Source organism: Aythya ferina (genome assembly GCF_964211825.1).
Source record: "Aythya ferina genome assembly, chromosome: 6".
Lineage (NCBI taxonomy): Eukaryota > Metazoa > Chordata > Aves > Anseriformes > Anatidae > Aythya > Aythya ferina.
The window spans coordinates 20,488,408-20,512,482 of record NC_140303.1 but is presented as its reverse complement, the minus strand read 5'-3'; the positions used below and the strand labels follow the sequence as shown (position 1 = coordinate 20,512,482).

At 38.7% G+C, this 24,075-nt stretch overlaps 1 protein-coding gene across 1 annotated transcript in view; it reads left to right on the top strand.

The window, feature by feature from the left end:
• Positions 1–23,675, top strand: part of LOC311438565 (rap guanine nucleotide exchange factor 4-like) — a gene marked incomplete at its 3' end in the record, with an annotated part of 98,588 nt that extends 74,913 nt beyond the window's left edge. The window contains exons 6-9 of the mRNA XM_084523045.1: positions 104–168; positions 21,850–21,903; positions 22,196–22,302; positions 23,552–23,675. Of these exons, the coding sequence (XP_084379171.1) occupies positions 104–168; positions 21,850–21,903; positions 22,196–22,302; positions 23,552–23,675 (350 nt within the window). The remainder of the gene's footprint in view (positions 1–103; positions 169–21,849; positions 21,904–22,195; positions 22,303–23,551) is intronic.
• Between the last annotated feature and the right edge of the window lie 400 nt (positions 23,676–24,075).

The following is a 24,075-nucleotide window of genomic DNA, read 5'->3' as shown; positions in this document are numbered from 1 at the left end:
TTAATAAATGTTTAAATCAAATTGCTTCTTCCATTAATAAGTGTTTCTTTTGTTACTTAAAGTATGTATAGTATTTATTTTCTGTATTTTATCCTTACTTTAGGAATGCCAGATAAGGACAGTATGTCAGGCAGCTCTCTTTGCCAAGTCTCTAAAAACTGTAATAAGGTAAATTGCACCTATTTTTGCCTTTTGGTTTTGGTGGGGGAATTTTTGGTAATAATAATTAAAAAAAAAAAAAAAAGCAGTAGTACAGCGTGAAGTTGTGACGCATATGATTGATACAAGTGTAGTATACAAGTTGTAATGATTCTTTAGATATTTTATTATAAAACTAGAGAAAGCAAAGTGCTGCTGTTGAAGTTTGTGTCACAATTTGATTGTCATCATTCTGTAAGGAACATGGTGAGGGTGAGAAAGAAAGGCATCCCTGTGACAAGACCCAGTGCATAGCCAATGGATCATAAAATTCATAGTTAAGTCCTGTTTGAAGGCTAAACTGAGTCTTAGCTGATGCATAAACGTTGTTCTGGCCTTTTGTACGAGGTGAGTTTTCTACTGTGTTCAGAGAGCAGCTTTACATCGCAGGTGCCCTTTGTAAAAAGTTCTGTGCCTTTGGTCTCACCACATCAGGACCAGCATGAAAGAACTCATTAATATTGCTATGGTGGCATTGAAGTGATTATAATAGTTGGAAGAAATAGTATCAGATGTTGCTGCGAAGGTTCAGAATTTTTAGACTTTTTTATGGTGGGAGTAGAAAAGTTACAGTAATACACAGTTGCTTGGATGCCTCCTTTCTGTATATAAGAGTTTAATTAGATGCATTTGTGTGATGGATGTCTTTAAAAGGTTAAAGGATTTTTTTTTTGTTCCATAAAAAACATCTCTTGACAGCAGATAAAGACAATGAATATTTTAGTGTGTTTCCTTAATGCGAAAATAACTACTTCCACCTCTCCCTGTCTGTCTGTCCTGCTTCCTCAAGGGTACTGACCTTTCTTAATTGTCACATTTAGCCTTTATTAAATGTATAAATGTAACAGTATGCAGTTCCTTTTTCTAGAATCTTATTCACTAATGCTGTACCACTTCCTGACAGCCTTACCCTATATGAAAATAAACATTTTTCCATGCACTAGGTAATAATTCTTAGATACTTTTGTATCTTTTCTCCCTAAGCATTTTACAAACTTTTATAAGTGTTCTCTAAGATATTGGCATTTCAAGGCTGTACATAAGAGTTGAGACAGATCGGGGTCTTGCTTGACCCCTCAAAGAAAGTACCAGGTGTAGAATCCAAACTGAAAGACATTTTATTTTCTGAAGTGGGTAGAGGTAACAAGCTAAAAACATTCTAGGCTGTCCTAGAAGGTGATATTTCTCCATAAATGGGTAGTGATGCTCAGCTAAGGAGCATATGTGCTTTCAGGTCCAAAGTATTTTAGAAACTGGGCAAAGTTTTGTGATTAATATTGCTGCCAGTAGCTTGGTTTTTCTAGCACAAGAGGACTTAATGCACAAAGTAATCTTCACCTGTGTAGGAGATGGAACTTGTCTGGGACAGGCTCAAACATTTCAATGACTTTTGCAAGAATAAGGTCCTTCGCAAACCATATTAACTTCCTTTCCAAGACAGACCAAAAAAACAAAACAAAACAAAACAAAAAAGCAGCCATCCTTCACCCTCCCACACTCTGTAGACATTTCAGTGGAGAAAAGCTGAGAGAGTAAATATGTGACAGATGCTTGTCACCTTGCTTCATCCCGGAGGATCTCAGATTGTCCCATGACAAATGTGGCAGAATCTACACAGCATAGAAATGGTTCATGAATCCTAGTTCTGATTTTGCCATATGGCCATAGTTTTCTCCAATTACGTCAAATGAAAGGTAAGTGCAACAGACATACTTGTGTAGTTTGTTTACTGTGTGCAAGCTTCATTTCTGCAGGTTAAAACTGTACAACTGTTACATTGCTTACACAATATGTAGATCTTCATGTCTAGCTCTTTTGAATGATCTGGGAGATACTGGGATTGCAGGGACAAATTCCCAGAAGTGTTGCCAGCTATTTGAAATACAAAGTACCAGGACACCAGAAAAAGAGCCATGAATTTGTGTATTTTATGTGCTTTGTATGTTCTATGGTTTTATATGGCTGCAGAAATGGCTACTGCATTGGGACAAGCATTCATCAAGGGAGAGGATTGTGTTTGCAGGTCATCTTTCAATTATTTTATATCTTTATATGGACAAAATGAGGCCTGTAGGACTGCAACCGCACCCCCCAGAGGGGCCTGCAGGCTATTCTGTAATGACAAACACTGAATGAGGACCTTTCTGAAATTCAGAGAAAGTTCCTCTAAATCTTTCATGTGGTAGAATACATGACACTCTTAGAAGGAGATAACATAATTTCTTCAGAAGTTCTAGTCATAATGATACATTTATACATTTTTTGTTGTTTGTTTTAGTTTCCCAGGAAAGTTTGTATCTATAAATAATTTGCTTCAAATGAAATCAAATATATTCCACTCTTGAAATACAAGATGCATGTTTTTCTCTTTTAGCTTGTGCTGAGCCTTTTACAAGGACTGTAATAGATGATTTTCCATATTTGCTAATTATTTTCATAGCTTAATTTTTTTCTCTTGTCACATCTATTATATTTCTGATGAGTAACACAAGATTTTTCTTCTAATGTATGCCTTGAAATTTTCTCACCATATGGGGATGTTTGGTTTTCCTAGTTTGTTAAAATCTATTAAAAAAATCTATTTGGAGAAGGCAGCAAAGAGATTTTCTTTTACCAAACAAGAATTCATTTGCATTTAGGGTTACATTATTGCACATCATTTAATGCAATATAGCAGTTAAATTGAGCATAAAATACTGAGACAGAGTATGTTGCAGTCCTCAGTTATATTTTGAGAAATGGAAACAAAATCAAATTTAAGCCATTTTACATAAGGGAAAATAACACAGCACCTGTCTTTTTAACTAGTCAGTCTAGTATCTCTGCAATGGTCTCACTAGCTCCAGTTTTTGAAAATTCTGATGGAACAGATCTGGATATAACTGGAGCTGCCAGGTGAATATAACCATAAAGCCAAAATGACAAAATCAATAATAATTTCAAATACATATTTGGAAAAGATACAGAAGAATGCTTAGAAGGCAGGGGAGGTTGGGCTCCAGCATGCAGACAGAATAGGCAGTGGTTATGTCTTCATATATTACCAGCAGAGCTGGCAGCAGGGTTGCGTGGTTGTTCCCACTACAAGATCCTGTTTTTACAATTTGGCCAGTTTCTCACTGTTTAGGCTGAGTTTCTCACGCTGAGAGTTTACTTCTGGCTGATTTTTAAATTGAAATGGATCAAACCTCTGTGACATTGAGGTTGGGGGAAAATACCTAGCACATGTTAAATAGCTTTTCCCAGTGATACACTAGCAATCCTGTCCTTTGGCTTGTAGCTTGACACTTAGGGCTTACTCTGGCAGAAGGGAGAGCCATTTGTGACTCCCTATGGCTAAAATAAGCCATATTGTTAAGCCTTGAAAAATCTGTTGAAACAGGCTCACTAGAGGCGTGTTAGAGTTAACCACTAGCTTCTGCACACAGGCTGTGTGCATTGCGTGTGCAGTATTCCCAAACTACACCTTTGGTCCTGTGCTGCTAGGGCATTACTGTGTTGATGCTTAGCAGTATGTTTTTTCTTGCAGTTGTTCATTCTAGCTGCTAGAGTAACATTTTGATTACTAAGCCACAGACTGTAAATGAAAACAACTGTTGTCTCCCCTGTGCTTTTACACCTTTTACCGGTGCCCAAGTAGGAAATGAGTAAAGAAAGAGTCTGTTCTTCTCTGGAGAACAGTACATTGCCAAACAGAGCTGTAGAGACACAGGAATCAATGTAGGTAAGAATGGAGCACTGATCCATGCAGAGCTTGAAGCTCCAGTCTACTGCAGAGCTTGGTGCTGTGAGTGTATTTTTTTCTGCTGTCAGTAAATGTCTGAAACTCCTTTGCAAACTCTGCCTATGAGATGCCAGGAACAATCTACAGAAAGAGTAAAACTCTGTGACTAATGACAATTACTCTATTTATTCGAGTAGTTGATAGTCAAACCATTCTAACCATGCTAATACAGAAGTTTTATGTTGTTTTCTGTAATGGAAGCTCAATATTGCAGTTTGCTAAAAGAATCCCCAAATCCTCAAGAAACTACACACAAATCCTGCATGAAAGGAAAGCTGAAAAATAATGTGCTTGAAAACAGAATTTCAAGAATGAAGGCTGACTGAGCAGTGTTAATGAAGTCCTCTTATCCGTGTTTGTTATGGTACGGACTTCAGTTCTTTGTATTTGTTATGGTACAGACTTAGATTACCTGCTCACATACATTTTTTTCTGTAGTACACTCAAACAACAACACTGAAACTAAACAACATCTCACTTCAAAAACCATGATAGTTTTCGTTTTGTACAACTTAATCTCGATGACTGCTTCAAAAAAATAGCTACATAAATGTGCCATCTTTTGCTGAAAGTGCGCATCCTGAAAGGAGGAAAGTACTTCTTCATATCCTTTGTGCTGAAGGAAATATATTGAACACAGAAAATGTAAGCAGATTAAGTTGTGCAAATTCAAGCTGTTATCCTTGATACCAGGTGAAGAATATATTTATTTATTTATTTATTTATTTATTTATTTATTTATTTATTTATTTATTTATTTATTTTCCCTGAAATCTCTTGTTTTATTTCCTTTATCTTCCCTGTATTGTCTTTAGGTTTCTATTGTGATAAAAAGCTGCAGGAGCTCCCTCTAGTGCACGAAGTAATATTGAGAAAACGTGTCAAGTTTGTAAAGCTTACAGGCTGGAACATCGTCCCCTTTGTGTTTTTAATGTGATGACTTCAAATCCTCTAGACTGGAAGCTTATTGGAAGTGGTTTATTTGAAGATATTTTGTATAGCACAGCTTCTCAAGGAGGTGCTGAAATACTTATTTGAAAGCCACCTTTTTATCCATCTTCTTCCCTAGTTAATTTGATGTGATAAAATGTAGATCAATGTGTGGTTTGTTTTTTTTGTTTTGTTTTGTTTTTACTGAACTTCCATTAAGGCATAGGTGCCATGCTGATTTCTTTGCAATTATATAATTGGAATGATTGTGAAAACCTGATTTACTATTTTATCAACTCTAAGTGCATTTAATAAGAATATATCTGAGATCCTTTAGTTGACAGAGAAGGACATAATCTAAGTGTTAATTCTTAAAATATTGCCACTTTCAACATTGCCAGGCCAATGAGTATTCACTTATTTCAATTTTCAAGCACTCAAGCTCTGGGCATTTGGAAGTATATTGTTTGTGAAGATGACATTACAATTCACTAGATGCAGCCTTGAAGAGCCCGTGCAAGACACCAGTAATAATCATGTTCATTCACCAAATTAGCTACTATAGCAGTAAACACAATAATTTCACTTCTGATTTCCCTATATTTCAATTTACTTTTCCCAGATGACCAAGGAAAAAGCTTATCTTTTAACACATTCAGTAGATTGTCAAATGTGGAATTTGATAGACCATTAGCAGAACGCTAAGGGAAATGTTTCACATGCTCTTGAAATTCGGAGACTACAAGGCTGAATAAAAAGAAAGAGCAGGAATGCAGGCAGTGTTCTAGCAAGATTGTAGGTGTAATGGCAAGGTATTTGTAAGTGGTAATGTCTCCAACATTCACATAACTGTTATAACAGAGTTGATTTTCCATGTGCATGGTTTGTATAACTGCCCAACAATGAGAATGTATTATTTCCTGGAGTATCCTGGGTTCCATTCAAGAGCCAGTTGTCCTATACAATGTTAGCATAGCGTTAAAAAAAAAAATAAATCCCTTTTATTTTGTTTTAAAGTGGTTGCATAAAAGCAGTATGTGCAAATATTTCTAAGTAATGTCTTCATGCAGTCCTAACTACTGATTACTTTTAGAGACCTCTGAAATTTTTGCACGATTTTTGCATATATGAAAGTAATATGCTTAGAGGTCTGTTCAAGTTCTTCGTTTTGCTCTGAGTGGAGGTGCTCAGGGTTCAATCATTGTCACAGCTTGTAACAATTTGGCTAGTGCAGAGGCTGTGCATATAGTCCCTGGCAATGAGTCACATGGTGACAGCATATGGCAGGAGAGATAACAAAGACGGAAGTGTGAGATGAGTAGGAGTCTGTGACAAATACATTTTTCATACGTTAGTGATGAACTTCATCATGAAAAATGTGAAGGTCTATATGTCATCAGAGCTCTTTAATGTCGACAAAATTGTTAGTAGGGCTGCAGATTTACATAAGTAGGTTTTGCCTAAGCTAAATTGTTGCAGAACCGCCAGGTAAGGTTTTGGGACATCACTTTCTCCAGTTCCAGCCATGTGGAGATGATGTACATCTGTAGGCCTCCCTTCCAAACACCGGAGTGAATAGCAATGCCTCAAAGAAAAGCTTGCACTGCCTCATCTTCTGTTATCCGATTCAGCTGTCTGATGATCTGTAAAATATCTGTGATTTCATTGTGTATTCTGAATTCTGGAGATCCTAATGGCAGTTTCTGTTGGAAACCATTTCTTCTGCTGTAGCTAATCATATAATTGAGCTTCAATCTGACCAAGAGAGAACTAGCCAGAGTAGTCCCAGAATGGAACCTACAGTTGTTATTAGTGATTCTCATTTGATCTATAATAATACCAGAATAAATAGCGTTGTAGAGGAGAAACAAAAGACAAAACCCAGAATCCTTGGTCTGAATTGCTGCACTTTTACCTGCATACATATCAGAATAACTTAATTTCTGTTCATCACATACTTGATCCAGTTCAAGGATCCCTGGTCTTTTAAGCCCTTCTGTGAATTTGGAAGAAAAAAATACAAACCTTTCTTTTTGTAATGAGGAGTTGTCACTGTGATGGCCCTAAGGACAGCTCTAGAGATAAACAGAGCTGGATACAATGACGGTGAGATTGGTAAGAGAGAGGCAAGACTTCTCTTGGTAGATGATTTAAACATTTTGCAGGAAAGGTTAGAATTTTGCAATCTGAAGGTCCTAAAGAAATAATTTAAAATAAAATTTTGTCCTCATTTTCAAAGAGCAATAACAACACTGGACTAGGATTAAATATATCTAGGCATATATAAATATATCTAAGCTTGGAAAATCTAAGCTTGTTTGTTTGTTTTGTCAGCCTTTGTTGCAAACTGTGCATATCCTAAAGCCTTGCAATTCTGTTTTGTGCTGGGTGCTGTGATACAAAGGAGAGAAGGAGGCCTCTGCTAAAGAGAGCTTCTAGTCACAGAAGAGATTGAGTGGCTGTCAGATAGAAAGGTGCTGGTTGCCTCATAACATTGTAAGGCATAGGGTTCATATGTGTGCCTACATTTCAGCTGTGTTTCCTTACAGGAGCTTCCTGTCATCAGTCCTTGACGTGATCATCCTTAGGGACACAGGGTGGTGGGAATAAATTCAGAAAACAATAGACAAATGGAAAACTACGTGATAAATATTTATTTGATTTAGTGTTTGAAGAGAATCTAACGGACAATTCCCATTTGTCAGAGTAGCAATGCTGAACAAGAACAGTAAGCAAGTACTCAGCTTCTCCTTGAGTAACCTCCTCATAGTAGGATTGGAGAGGTGCTTGGGGGCAATGTGGGAAGGCAATTTGGCTGTAGATACATTTCCCTTTTCTTGGAAGGAAATGTGTTTTCCCCCTCTTGCCTAGTTGAATGAGTATTATAGTTTAGATAAATAAAATACCATGAATAAAGAAAAAATAAAAAATTCCTAGAAGATGCTAGAATTTGTAGAACACTGAATATTGTGAAGCAGCTATGGGAAGTTCTTTCAAAATGAAAAATCACTCTTACTTTCAGTTGTGCTCAGAAACATAGCATATTGCCTCACCTGCCAGTCCTGGCAAGGGCAGTCTGATAATATATACCGTGGAGTCACATTTGATGACTCTTGCTCCTTGGCTGTGTCTTCTGTGAGATTCTGTCCCAACCCATAAAAACATGCACATATGCTCCATTTATCTCTTGCAGTTGAAAGGCAGAAAGAGTGGGTAATTATACTGAGAAAAAAAGATAGTCCTTTTCAAGGTTCATGTCTTCAGACAAGTCAAGCGTATACAAGTAACACATTTGGCACTTATATTTGAAACAGCAAAATGAATTTTTTGAATCTTGTAATTATTTTCTCAAGTTTGGCAGAAAAATTGGATCAGGGATCTTAAAATCAGATTTCATATAGTCACTCATATCATCACACACAGAGCATTTTGACTTCTTTTTCTACAATGCATGCAGGAAATTAGTATTCCACAAAGTCAAATGTAGTTCTGAGTAAGTAAGAAGTAATCAATGTGTCTGATCTGATCATTTAGCAGCATCTTTTTATAGCTGAGTACAGATGACAAATATTTGAGAGGTTAATAAATGGTGGAGAAAAGTAAGCTGCCCAGTGACTTTGTTTTTCTTTTTGTGTTACTGGGACGTGAGCCAGGAGCCCATTGTAGTGGCTCCACACGGAGTACCACCACCAAAACATGTTTGGTCTGTGGTGCTCAGTTAGAGCCATTCTGAACAAAAAATGCTGAAGCAAAAATGTCAGATATCTACAACAGAGCTGAAAATGTAATTGGACCATTATTTCCAGTGATCGTTAGAAGCAAGTACTGTTCAGGTATTTAAAGATTTATGATTTATGACTTTTCATTATTTATTCCTTTTGTAAATTTCCTTCTGGAAGAAAGCTTGGCACAAGAATGTGAACGTTTGATCTCTGTGTGTTTTATCATCAGTGATGCAGCTGTCTTAAAATTAAAGATAGCAGTTAGTGAGGAAATAGGAATACACATAGCTGAGCTGGCTAGCAGAGAAATGAAGAGAATACATAATTTAGGTTCCAAAATAAGAATGCAAAAAAAAGCGTACTTCTAATACCAGTTATTAATACTGCTGCTAATTAGGTTTACTCAGCCACACTTGTTTTCATCTTAGGAAATGATCTTATATAAACAATTTGTGTAATAACCTTAAATATGAACTGTATGGAGAAAGAGCCAGTAACATAACGGGCAGAATTATGGTTAAGACTTCATAGTAACTGGACCTCCCAGTACTGCTTTGCCCACCCTCACTCTTTAAGGTAGCTGACTTCAAAAACATGAACCTGAGGAGGCATATTGAAGCATCTTCGCTTGTGCCACTCTTCCCTTATAGCATTTTGCACAGTGGCACAGCTGTTTACTTCTCTCCTGAACCCATTTTTCTGGTCCAGTCCACCTGTGAGCCCCACAAATGCCAGCAGTGGCACTAGGGGAAGGGGCAGGAGTGGGTGGCTGGGCAGTAGTACGGCAGATCCTGCCCAGGGAGAACCGCGGTGCTGTCGCCACCCTTCTGTGGCAGCTCCAGGTGACCTGCACCAGGACTGTGAGGCCTGTCGCCTTCTTGCTGCATCTGGCTGCATGGGCCCTCTTTTCAGTCACACTGATGCTCCTGCCTGCCCTGTGGTAAGGGAGCAGAACTGTCAGAAGCGTGTCAACCTTTTCTTCTGAGCTTAATTTTCTGCTCTTTAAGCTGAAAATTAGCTTCCTGGCCAGAGCCAGAACAAGCCATGGGACAGCCTGGATGTGGGGTTCAAGGAGGGGCTGCATCACAGCAATTGTGCTTGAGGCTGCTGTGATTTCTGAGGCCTGAGATACGTAACTGCACAACGTGCTGCCAGGTCTGTCAGCTATGGGCTGTGAGAATTTCTCCTGCCCCAAACCTGGCATCTCTGCCAGCCTTCTTCAGCTGCCGGGAGGCAGAGGGGCAACAGGCAGGACTTCTTTTGTCAGGCCAGCTTGCAGCACCATTGCAATTCACTGCTAAATCACTAATGAATGTGTATGGTTTCAGTCTCCTGTGACTAAATACAGATTTGTATGATGTCTTCCTGTTTTGGCTGTAAAATGCACATGCAGAACCAGGCAAATATTTGTTCACCTGTCCCTCCCTACTTTTGGGTTGTCTTAATTGTGTTCAGAGCCAGTCTAGATCAGGGATTGCGGTCTACAAACTGCTGGGCTCTGGCAGCTATTCCAAATGAGTAAGGGAAATGGATCCAGGAGAAGCCTTTTGTTACTAGCTGCACAAGGTTCCTCATCTTGGCAATACTTTAGTGGTCCACAAGGTAAAACATACTCATGCCCCGTCCCCTCCACTTTCTCCCCCCCCCTCCCACCGGTTCAGTTCACAGTCACCAGATCTCAGTGTTAGTTTCTGCAGATCTCGGGAGAACATTGGAAAAAAAAGTCTTTTGACAAAACTGTAAATGTAAGGCTTCTGGTATTCCTTTTCCTGTAAACATATAGCCACTGCTCCACAGCAGTCGTAGACCTCTTTGTGTAATAGAATCACAGAATCACAGAATTTCTAGGTTGGAAGAGACCTCAAGATCATCGAGTCCAACCTCTGACCTAATGCTAACAATCCCCACTAAACCATATCCCTAAGCTCTACATCTAAATGTCTTTTAAAGACTTCCAGGGATGGTGACTCCACCACTTCCCTGGGCAGCCTGTTCCAGTGTCTAACAACCCTTTCGGTAAAGAAGTTCTTCCTAACATCTAACCTAAAACTCCCCTGGCTCAACTTAAGCCCATTCCCCCTCGTCCTGTCACCAGGCACGTGGGAGAACAGACCAACCCCCACCTCGCTGCAGCCTCCCTTAAGGTATCTGTAGAGAGCGATAAGGTCGCCCCTGAGCCTCCTCTTCTCCAGGCTGAACAAGCCCAGCTCCCTCAGCCACTCCTCGTAGGACTTGTTCTCCAGGCCCCTCACCAGCTTCGTCGCCCTTCTCTGGACCCGCTCAAGCACCTCGATGTCCTTCTTGTAGTGAGGGGCCCAAAACTGAACACAGTACTCGAGGTGCGGCCTCACCAGAGCTGAGTACAGGGGGACGATCACCTCCCTAGCCCTGCTGGCCACACTGTTTCTGATACAAGCCAGGATGCCGTTGGCCTTCTTGGCCACCTGAGCACACTGCTGGCTCATATTCAGCCAACTATCCACCATCACTCCCAGGTCCTTCTCTGCCTGGCAGCTCTTCAACCACTCATCTCCCAGCCTGTAGCTCTGCTTGGGGTTATTGCGCCCCAGGTGCAGGATCCGGCACTTGGCCTTGTTGAACTTCATGCAGTTAAAGTAGTAGTAGAGTGGCTCTCCTGTCTTCCTGAGATAGTGGTCCAAATAGGGGGAAGGAGAAGAGAGAGAGAGAAACCAGGAGGTTGCCTGAACATTACTCAGTCTGCTCAGTTTCTTCAGCATTACAGTCTGTGTTCTTGAAAGACTGTCTTTTGTCTGGCTTTTCTGTTGTGAAGTTTGGGGTAGAGAGCGTGGACTGCTGCCTGGAAAGAGCTGCGTGGCCTCATGGCACTATAGATACATGGCAATCCCTCTGGGAGGATGTACCTCTCTTTCCCCAAGATAGCCTCTTAGATTGTCATGGAGAAGCTGAAAATTCCTACGTTATTGCTGAAATGATTGATTTTTTGAAGACAAATCTGTGTGAATACACTAGGTGTGTTCAGTATTTCCAGGCAAGCTGGTTTGGATTGCAGTTATTAAATTTCTCCTGTAATAGCAAGCATTAACTGTTCATCTTCACACTATGATTTGCTTAACCTAATACAGCAGTCCTTATCTTTTATACAGCCCACAAAGGTCTTCACTAAAGAGTCAATTAAGCCAAAGAAGATTTGGAGATCATATGTAAAAGGAGGTGAGTGGTTGAGAGATGGTAAGGACAGAATTTCAGTTAGACAAAGCAGTATTTTTAGCAGTGATGTGAAAATTAATACCAACATTAAGAGGTACTAGGAGAAAGGGGATAGATTACAAAATGCATACAATAGATCCCTTTCCATTTCTCAGGGACAGGGTTGATTCTGTGATATCCCTAAAAGCCAGACATCACAGAATTTACAGAGCTTGGGCTACATACTGAGAGAGGTAAAAAGAGGTCATTTCTTTCAGAAACATACTGTGGTGGATTGGGATGTAAAGAGATGGGGTTAGCTAGGGAAAATGTCGAGTAGAGTAATTTCATCTCTCTGTATTAGTCTTGGATTATTTATTTCAGTGTTCTGTGAACTTTTGTGGAGCCATTTTTTTCTCAAGTTGCAATAAAGATCCATTTAGCAACAGAAGCAGCCCGGAATATGCTTAGAGATATCTATTCTCAGCTAGTTAGCAGGGCAGACATGCTGAAATTCACAACAATGAAAACAAATGTGAACAGGCCTGGTTTAAATAGTAGCAAGTTAGGCAATTGCAAGCTCTGCAGGAAGTTAGGAGGGAAGGAACAAATTTACAAAAATGAAATCTTTATTATTCTCCAGTTCTAATTCCATTTTGCTCAGATTGGCAGGAATAACTAGTATTATTCTTTATTGTTTTCTTGGGGAATACTTACTGTTCACACAGATGTGCATTAGCTCATTTGTATTTTATTTACTGATTATTCCAATCGTATTATGGAATTAATATGAAAAACAGGGCATATTAATCCATATTTTTCAGATCTAATTATGTGATTCCAAGTGCCTTTGTATATTCTTAATCAATACAATTACTGCTAGTGAAGTATCAGAATGACACTGAATTAACTGATTGTATGTACAGCAGTTATGAGTTTCATTTCATGCTGGTAAATTTGTGAGACCACAATTAGGTTTTGCTGTAAAAGAAAAGTTCCTCCTTTACCTTTTTTAGCCAATACTTCCTCCCTGAATTTATGCTGTTGGACTTTTCCTGTTGCTGAGTCAGATGATGATGTTTCATCCTAGCAGACGGGGATTATGATGCTGATAAGTTGTCCTCAGACGATGCACATTGCTTCTTGTTGCTTGGTTCTGTTCCTGTTAGATCTGTCTGGCTCATTGTGTTTAGGGGAGCTGTGACGATGCTGGTGCATCCCAGTCAGAGATAGGAGCTGTCTGGTGTCAGAACCACTAGGAAGAAGGGCACTACCCTAAGGAGACTACAACCCGGTTTTAAGACAAAAGCGCCCAGTAGATGGGTGCACACAAAGTGCAGTGTTTGATGTGAATGAGACAGGTGACAGGTTTGGCATATCAGCAGCTGAGGCTTTGTAGACATGCTTTTGTAGACATGGAGAAATAGAAGTTTTAAGGAAGATAAAAAGGTTGTTTAGTGGATATTTGCCAAGAGCAGAATGCTTGTCTCTTTCACTGAAGTACAAATATGTAAATTAAACAGAAGTGCTTGAATGGGTTTTGTTCATGACAGAAGACTGTAGGCTGTTGAAGTAAAGTAATACTTGGCTGAAAGAAGGTTTGTGCTTTTTAAAAATGTGTTCTGGTCTAGCCATCAGTGTGGGATTTTTTTCCCCTGTTTACTTTCATATACTATAGAAACAACCATTTATCTGCATTAGAAAATATACTCTATGTAGACAGAAAACATCTATGTAGATCATTAAAAAATCACACGATCTCCTTTTGTGAAGTAGCGTAACAGATGATGTTGCACTGGGTATTGTTAGATTGTTCCTTCTCAGTTTCATTTTTATCAAGAATTTATTTCTGAGAAGGATGACAGGAAGAAGACTAAGGAGTAGGTAGGGCAGCTGGAATCTGAGACAGATGTGTTACACTCCTTCAGTGTTTCTTCATTTCATGTATGTTCACACAATGCACTGTCCTGAACTTGGAGAAGAAGGAACCTGGAATCACCAGAAGAGCCACAAAATGGGTTTAAATTAACTTCTCTTCCCTGCTTGCCTGAGGCTTTACATTGTTGCTGACCTCCCCAGGGAATTCAGGAGGTAACCTTCAACCCCCACTAGCCCTGTCTCACTTTGATGATTTTTCCTTTCTCTGTTAAAAATCATTATAAAATGCTCAGGATGAAATTGTAGGCACTAGTCTTCCAGGATTTCACTTGCAGCATTCAGCAGTGTTTTCAGTTGCTCATTCTCATCACTTGTCAGTGATGTGAATAGATACTGTCATCCCCATTTTACAGATGGAGAAGTTGAAACACTTGGAGGTGGAGTGACTAGCTGGGGTCATACAGTAAATAAACTGGTATCACTCAGGAGACAGTGGGGCTCTTGGCTCAGTTGGGTGACGTTTTGACTACATTAAAGTCAAGAGTTTTAATAGGGTCACAGTTTCACCCCTTAATTTGCACTCCATCCAGTTTTGGCACCCTTGAGCTTGGTATGAAACCACATCTAAAAGTTCACCGCACAGTCCTCAGTGGGCAGTGCTGGTGGCTGGGTGTGATCAAAGTACAGGTGAGAGCATCCCATCCTATGAGTCTAGAGGCATGGTTCCTGGGAGCTTTGGAGGTGTGTGCATGCGTGTGTGCACAACTTACACAGGAACCTGGGAGCAAGTGAAATAAATACTCCAGAAGCTCATTAGTCTTTAACTTCTCTTCAGTTTGCTTTTGAATGGTTGTTGTATACCTAAAGCATGTATGAGTGACAAGTCTTAAAAAACAGTAACCTTACAGCCTAATATTTATTGCACTTTTTCATCTTCAGCATTATAGTTTGTTTCTCAAGATGTAAATAATTTCAAGTAAACATACTATTAAAGCCATGGAAACTAATAAATCAGTAATTCTTGTAAGAGACAATTAAAAAACTATTTATTGTTCTGTAGATTAAAAAAATGCAGCAGCAGAGAAGCCAGTAACAATGCTGGGTTGAGATTCCTTATGACAACCGTAGTCACACCTCTGTCAGAATATCAGGAATGCTCACAGTGGAGTTAACATTTTCTGACATTTTATTCAATGCATGCAGTGTAGTTATAGCAGCTGTTTCATTGTAGCAGGGAAGTAGAAAAATGACAGGAAAATAAGACATCATTAGCCATGTTCTGGATTTTTTTTGTGCACTGGTCATAGTCTATTTCAATATTCTTTTTCCCTTTGACATTCACAGTGAAGTATCATTTTTGGTAATGGCTGAATCATTTTGTGTTAAAAGGATGGACATTTACCATTTGTCAAGGAAACATTGTAGAAGTGTTAAATAATGCAATTTCAATTTAACTTTCTAAAATAAATTTGCTACACTGGTTGTATTTGAGAATTCAAAGAGACGCATTTTGCTGTTTATGCTATTAATGCACACAGCTTACTAAAGAAAAGCAATTTCAGAATGTATTTAAAAATACAGGTTTACATTGCATTATGTTTAAAGAATACAGATTTTAAAAGTCATAATTACTCTGAATAGTTTGATAATAGCCCATTTACTGATAGTATCCAAAGCATTTTACAAATGTAGGAATTATCAGTGTGTTTTTTGTTTTGTTTTGTTTTGTTTTCCAAGAAGGGGAAAGTGAAACATGATGTAATTACTTGTAATCTATGTGGGATCATGCAGCCAATGGAGTCATTAAAAGAAATAAAACTGAGCTGTCTTAACCATTGGTCATGACAATTTCTACTAGTCTGTTATGTTTGGTTTGGTTAGCTTGTACTTATCTCTGGCTGTTTGGCTTACAATTGCTGTAGTTTTATGAAGTTCATAAGATTTATGAGATGTGATTATTTTCCTGTTTCTGTGGAGATTCCATGATTTTGCAAACATCCTTGGGACTCTGTGGTTTTATCCATCCCTACTTTGTCCTGCTTCCCACTTCTGCTGCTTATAGATGTTTGTTTAGAAGGTATGGTTGTCTTTTGTGAGCATGGTGCTGTGCAGACCCAGGAGCTGGGCTCGATGATCCTTGTGGGTCCCTTCCAACTCAGGGTATTCTATGATTCTGTGATTCTTTTCTGTGAATTTTGAAAAGGGGTATATAGATTGGAGAAAGAGTGAAAAGAATATAAAGGGGAGAACTGTTGTAACTTTTGTTAATTTTGAGCTCTATCTCTATTCACTGGCTGTACTTCCAGTGTGTATTGCATTGTGGGAATGTTTTTTGTACATTTTATTTTTTGTCTAGTGGACCAGGAAGGGTAGCAATAGTCTTTCAGGTCATTTACACAAGGAGAGTCAAGCACAGTCCTAAATGACAGACACCAGAAGACAGAGGCAGTAAGAGCTAAAGATGCTCTAGTTCCTGAAATATGCTTAGGAGAATCAAATGCCATGGGCCTGAATTGAAGCCACTTAACCAGTGCCCTCAGTGATTTTGGATTAGACACTAAATCACCAATAGCATCAACTTCTGAGGGTGTAAAACAAATAAAACTCATAGTGATGTGCCTGTTGCTGCTGCCACCTTTCAACTTGTGTGGCTTTTGTCCTTTGTTTCTTCTGGATCCCCAGCCAGCCAGCAGGAAAATAGATGTCACTTGCGATTCTTTTCAATGCCCTGGTTGGAAATAAGGGATCAACAATACTGCACAGGTTTATCTCATCACCCTGGTAACCTCACATGCCATGCTTAACTCCAGTAAATACAGAAACTTGTTCTCTGTTCAGAGATGAGCTATGCTGAGGTCATGGGAAAACAAAACAGAACAACAAAAACATGATTCATTGAGATTCATTAACGTCTATTTTATTTCTTCTTAGTTCTTTGCAAGGCACAATTGCTACCTTAAAATTTGAGAGTAATACATGTATGTTATTCATGTATTTGATTGTTATCCACGATTTGATTCTCTAGATCAAAATTGCTGTAGATGTAAAGTATTAATTCATATGTAAAGGCTCAGAAGAAACATCCCTTACAGGGTATTTAAGGGGAATGGGAAAATGTATGTCTCACATGAGAGACATTCTTACCTTTTTGTTTAGCAGATTTAAATAACGCAACAAATACAGACCTCATGTTAGGTCTCTATTTTATTGTTATTCATTATTTATTTGTTTGTTCAGTGATGTAAGAAGCACAGAAATAAAGGTGGCCCATGCCCTATAGTTTGTAATCTAAGGCCCATTTCTTCAGAGATGTCATGAAGTTCTACGTAAAGATATACATAAATGTTAAAGATGTACATAAAGTTATACACATGAATAAGTCCTATTTAGATCTATGGTATTGCCCTCATGCAGAAGTATATTTGAATCTTCAAAGGACTGGAGGCTATAATTGTTACTTACTCTGCTTCACCTCCAATTTAAAGAGAGTTTTGTGATTGGCTTCATGAATGGTTTGCTTGAATGTGAATCCATAAATGTATAGTGATCAAGTTTGTTAATGTTAAACTGAAAGCCATTTTATCACAGTTTCTCTTCTCTTTCCACTTATCCCTTCCAACACCTGCAGTCCCCTCTTTGCCACTCTCTAGACCCATTTGCTTCTTCTCCCCTGCAGCGGGAGGATCAGCAGATTACAGTGTGGGCACTGATTGGAAAAGGGCAAGAAGTAGCTAAAGCTCAGGATGGTACTGCTGTGCTTGTCGTTACTGTGGCCAGGAGATGGACAACAATTTGTATAATTGGCTTATGTATTTGAGCTCTTCACCTAATAACTTTTCCCCTTATTCAGACGTCCTGAAAAACATGATTAACAAGTAGCACCAGGTATTGCAACATCTATGCGCTTTCATCGTATTAATTCTTGAAAGATACTGGAATGTGTAAAGAAGGTAATTAAACACTGCTGTCTGCTATTGTAAGGAAAGAGCTACTTCATTATTTCTCAGTGCTTTCTAAGTATCCTTTAATGGGGGGTCCAAAACTGTAAAGACTCATAAGACATACCTTGGAGTTCGGTCATATTGTGACTATTATTGTAAGATATGATCCCATATCTGGGGGATCAGATATGGGATCATATCTGATCTGGTGGGAAGTTGGTATAGGAACACTGTATCTGCTTTTAACTAACTGATATTACATTTCTCTGGCTTTAGAGCATGACTTGCCTTTCTATTACAAGCTCAGTCCAAGCCCTGTGGTTCTATTTCTTGCATTTAATCTCATTGTTAGTGTAGCCAGAGTCCACTGCAATATCTTGTAGCAGCTGCAGTTTTGGAGGTGCTCCTTGCTGGCTGTGTCTTTCAAGCATCAATGAAACTGTTCCTCAGTAGGAGTGACTGCCTTGCTTTCTTGAGACCAGGGTTGCTGCTCAGGGTTGTATTACTGATCATCTTTTTAAGCGTCACCATGTGGTTGAACTACATTTAGACATGCAAAGGTGTCCTTGAAAATTGCACAGTACCATACAGTAAGAGTAAAAGGTACTTAAGAAAGCATCTAATCCATCCCTGGGCCACCTGCACTATTAACTGTTCCCAACACTCCTGACATACTTTGGGTTTCCTCGCAAGCCTCTGAAGATGGAGGAACCACATCTCCCTGGCAATCTGTGCCAGTATCATTGTCCACACTGCTAGAAAAGCTTCCCCAATGTCTAATGTGAATTCTTTCTCACAGCAATTTCAACCATTTTCTGATCTCTATGTGATGGACTTGGTCACTTCTTTTCAAAGGCCTTTTAAATCTGAAGACTTTTTTTGTCACACTTCTGCTCAGACTTGTCTTTTGTCCAGCTGAACAACTTTAATAATTTATGTTGTGCTTTCTGACTAATCTTGTTGCTCTTCTCTGAATTCAGTTGGTTTAAGTGTTTTTGAAGTAAAGTGGCCGAAGGAGAGACAGTGTTTTGCTTAGGGTCTTATCTAGGTTGATTAAAGCAGAACTTCATTATGTATCTGATCTGTTACTGCATCCCCATGCAGCATTTGTTGCTTTCACAAAAGTATGGCAATGCATATTCAGTTCTGTTTAATATCCATTATAAACCTTATTTCTTTGTCTTTAGAACTGCTGCTAAGATACTTTTTCCCTATTCTGTCTTTCTGTAGCAGATTATGCCTGCTTCAGAAAAGTAATCAGCACTGTGTTGCATAATGCCATCATATTTTTTCAAACTAATATCAAAACCATGTCAGATTATAATCTTGTTCTCCATTGTGCTTGCAGTCCCTCCCACCCTGAAGTCTTCTTCAGGATCAATGAGTGTACATTTGACTTCGTCCTGCATTAATATTTAGTAGGATCAGATATACTGTATGTTCTTGAGAACCCTACTCAAAACAGTCCTCTAGTATAACTGCCAGTTGGGCAGTGCTTCACTGGTAATTACCACTTTCAAAATGTGTTTTTCCAACTGGCTTTGCACCTATTTGGTAAAAATTTAATCACTTTTGTGCAAGGGGCTATCATATGAGCCAGTGCCAGAAGTCATGCTCAAGTAAAGAGTTAGAAATCTACTCCTTCTTCCTAATCCATCAGTGTTGCTATCTGGTCATGGAAGGAAATTAGATCAGTTCAGCATGATTTGTTCTTGATTAATATGTCATTTGTTATTCATCTCCCTGTTCTTTTCCAGGTGCTTACAAATTGACTGTTTTTCTGGGAAGACAAGTTAAGCTGACAGGTCTTTAGTGTTTCAGCTCTTCCTTTTTCCATTTTTCTTCTGCTGCTTAGTTCCCAGGAGTTCTCAGAGATGACTGCTCATGGTTCTGAGATGTCCTCAGCTGTCTTTAAGTTTTTTCAGGCTCTTCAGTTTTCCTGCATGAAATTCTATAAACCCACCTGATCTGAAAATACCTTATTTACATAAATTTTCTTATGCCTTTTTTTTCCAGGCTGAGATTTTAATCCTTTAACTCTGCTACGAGAGCTATTAGCCACCTCTGTCACTGATCTTTTCAGTAAACATTGACACAAAAAATAAATTGACTTCTGGCCTTTTTGAATTATCTGTCAGCAGATGTCCTTCTGTTGAGTAGTAGATCAACACTTTTCCTTGTCTTTGTTTACTGTTAATGTACTTGTGGAATATGTTTTGTTATTCGTTAACTCCTTTTAGCTTATTCTTGCTTCCCTATGACCCCTTCAAAAAATCTAGCTATTGGTATTCCATTTTCATGGCATTTCTTCTTCCTAGTGTATTGTTTGTACTTTGATGTTCTTACTTCCTTTTGTGAGGTTCTGACAAGGGATCATTTCACAAGATCACCTTCAGCCAGGACACCTTCTGCTTTCGCAGTTGGTCCTTCTGTGTTGGTCAGAATCAAATGTAGGAGAACAGCTCTTCTTACTGCACATTCTTGTGTTGTGACTTAGTATTCATCTGGATTTTTTTCCCCTATACTTTCAGGCTGAATCAGACTTCTTCTAAATACTCTCTTATATTCTATTTCAATTAGGATGGGAGGTTTATTGACAAATCTCCATCTTCAGTCTTTTCAACTATTAGTTTTATGCATTTTGGCATAAAAATTTGTATTCATTTCCACTAGTCTATTGCTATGAAAAAGTTTTGTAGCTTTATGTTACATGATTTATCTCTCCTTTGAATTATATTTCTAACTGGAATTGAAATCTGGAAGCTATATTGTGCTTTGTTGATCCATTTTAAGAATATAGAATTTAAAAATAATTTTCATATTGACTTTCATGCCGGTTTAACCAATAACTTAAGCATATATTTACCTTCAGTCTCATTGAAATTGATGGGAATTTGAAATCCTTTTGGAAAGAAAATGGATGCAAAAATTGTTAATGCTCAGAGTGATCTCTCTGACTTGATCCTTTATTTATATTCTTATTTAAAACTTTTATTTGATAGTTTTGTTTGCATAGAGGCATCTTAACAACAGATTCTTGCTATTTTAGTGTGCTTTAACTGCAAATGTAAACTGTCCAAAGTATGCTTCACATGAGTTCAGAAACCAACAAATATCAAGGGATATTCTCTCTCTCTTCCCCCTAACAAGTGTTTGTTACTTAACTGAGTCTTTGAAAAAATGTTTAGATGATTAAAGAGAAAAAACAGGAGTCCTACTTTAATTGTATTGATCTGCCTTTTGAGAGACTTCTTGTAAGGCCTGAGTAGAAATGAAAAAAACGAGTAGAAAAGAAAAACCATTTGCATCATTTTCCATATACAGGCCTCTCCATTACAGTTATCTTATTGATTTCTGTGATTTGCTTCCCTCATCCTTCCCTTTCTGGCTGACCTGTAGTCTTCTGCTGCATTCGCAGGTCTAGCCCAATCTGATTACCAAGAGTGCTTTGTTACAGCATTAAAATCCAGTGGGAGTTAGCAAACAGATACCCAGTTTAAGAAGACCAGCGGCTGGCAGCCCAGCAGCATGCAGTCAATGGTTCACTTGACCTTATCCAAGCCACCTGCTTTTACTCTGTTATTTTTCCTTCACCGACCCCTTTGTGAAAGTCCTTGCCCAGGTGTCTGCAAGTAGCCTGTGTGCTCTTGTATTTCAGAAGGCTCTGGTGAGTGGCTGTGAGTTGCCAGCTCACTGTTGAGAATTTAGGAAAGACAGATACTGGGAGCAGAGCCTTTTCACCTTTCCTGTTTGTGTGTTATGCCAGAAGAGGGAGGTAAGAGGGTTCTGTGGCAGGAGGACTGCTAGTAGAGGCAGCTGCCTGTGGAGCAATGCTGGTGTGCCCATGGGGATTTGAGAGCAGCAAGCAGAAGGGGTACCTGGACAGCCTCAGATTTGGTGTGATGGTTGGCACTGAGCACTTCATCAGTACTTTGGAAAGCTTAACATGCTTTTATTTATTCATATTCACAGGTCATGTCATTGTTTTAATTTGCCTAACATTAAAAGCCAAGTTTGTCTTTAAGATGTCCTCAGAGAGCTTTTTTGACTTACATCCCCTGGACAAGGCTTGGACTTGCATACTTTGTTTTTACAGCTTATTTGTTCAGGTGTTTGTTTTGTTTGTTTGTTTTTGTTGTTGTTTGTTTGTGGGTTTTTCTTATTTCTGCTTTTATTTTACTTTACTTCTCAACCTTTAAACTGTATTTAATTTCATTTTATTTTTCAGACACCTCTTATTGAACCTCACATCCCACATCGTCCTACTAAAACCATTACACAGGTAATAGGACATAGGTGTGCTGTAGGGCCAGGCTGCAAGATAAATTGAAGTAACTCATTTCCAGTAGTGCGATGCATATCAGTTGGCATGGTGTTTTCTAGATGTGATATGTATGTGAGATTTAAAATCCACAATATTTTGCATTGCTCTGAATAAGTAAGCATCTGTGCAAGAATTTTTTTAATTTAGGGAGAAGAGAACTTGTGCTTTGTTTTGCAGAAGGCAGTACAGAGACTGTGGAAAGTTTAAAATCTGTGTGTCTTGGTCCCTTTTTTTCTCCATGATCACCAAGGTTCCTTCAGAAAAGATCCTCAGAGCTGGAAAGATTTTGCGGAATGCAATTCTGTCCCGAGCCCCTCACATGATAAGAGATCGTAAATATCATCTGAAGACGTACAGGTGTGTGAGCTGATTGTATAGAGGTCTCTGAATTTTTATGCCTGCCATCATCTGATTTGTGATTTATGCCTTACCATGCTTTCAGGTCTCAAAAGGTCTGAAATTATCCTATGATGCTATTTGAGTCTGGATGTTATGAGGTCTTTAATGGCCCTGGTAAATCCTTTCTGAAGTAATTTGACTGGAAATTGAGTCCATGATTGTGAACAGAGCATTCGCATACAAAAACTCTTCTGAAGTTAATAGCATAGTTAGCTGGGATATTCTGTGCCATATCAAGTTAAAATGTAGATTCTGTTCTCTTTGTATATTAGTAAGAGATAATAGGAAATCTCATTAATTATATTACACGACTGTACAGATTGCTACAGTAGTGTTGTTTAGTGTGGAATTCTGAAAATTCACCTAGTGAGAAACATTCCTTATGTAGATGTTCTGCTCTATTCAAAATTACTTTTTTCAGTGAATTGCCAGGCTTTCTTATCTTCCTGCTGGTGGCAGCACTGTCTTTCTGAAGGGAGATAACAATGGCACTTGCAGAATAGGAATCTGACTTCAGGGAGTTAGGATCTATCTCCTGTTGCCTTAAGAAACAATTAATTTGTTTTAGGGTCTAATGTTTAAATCAAATACCCAATGCATTATTTGGTGAATATTTAAATAAAAATTGGTTTAAAACCTCTAAGTGTCTTTTTCTAAATAATAAATCATTACGTTGTTGATCCACTTTGGGGATGAGTGCATTGATTTTCCATATTACAGTCCAAAATGCATTTAATGTGATGCAAGGTATTTGAAGTTTGTGAACTGATCTATCATGACATGGCATGGCTCATTGTTTTAGAAGAACTAAAGAGCATGTACAATATATGAAGACCAGTGCTGGTCCAAATAACTGCACCATTTTGTCTTGTGCATAACTGGGAAACACACCTACAGTTCTATCCCTGTTTTTTTTTTTTTTTGTTTGTTTGTTTGTTTTTAAATGTGGAATGCCAAAAATTAAATTGTATCCAGGTTAGGAAAAGCTTTGTCATTGATATGGCATTTTAATTGCAAGAGCATTATTTAAGCTATGTTTCAGCAGTATATCTACTTCCTCAGCCTCTGGAAGTAATGCATGAACTGCAGAGCCATGAGAGGCTGTCTAGAAGGACTAACCAGCTTCTCTATTCAGTTACAGATGTCATCAGTTAGATTTGTAAGTTTTTGATCACATTGCTCATTTGCTTCTGTTCTGCTTTGTTAGGAAGTATTATGACAGAATTTTATGTAGTGACCAATGGGCTTCTCCCACCAGCACCTTTGGGCACTCCCCAGAACTTGAGGCCTGCTGCTGTTTACCTCTGGGTCAGTCAGGAGCTGCAAGGTGACCGGTACCTAGCAAGAGAGTCTCAGAAACACTGTAGACCTACAAACCACCATCCCCAGATCCAGTCTAGCTACAGTTTAGTTACAAATCAAGGAACACCCTCATAATACTCACTCTTCCTGGAGGGACTGTTCTCACCAGCAAAGCTATTAGACCAGTGTTAGATGATCAGTTTCATGCAGAATGCTGAAAACTCCCTTTGTATACAGAGGAGGTTTCCTCTGAAATTTGGGTTGAAAGTTGTTACACCAGTGCTAAAGCTCTTGTACCAGCTGGCACAGTCTCACTCTGATCTTCTGAACGTTGCATTTCCCAAACCACCTGTTGTTAGCTGAGCAGATTCTCACAAAACTGAACACCTTCACTAGTATTTGAAGTATATGTGCATAGATGGCGACATT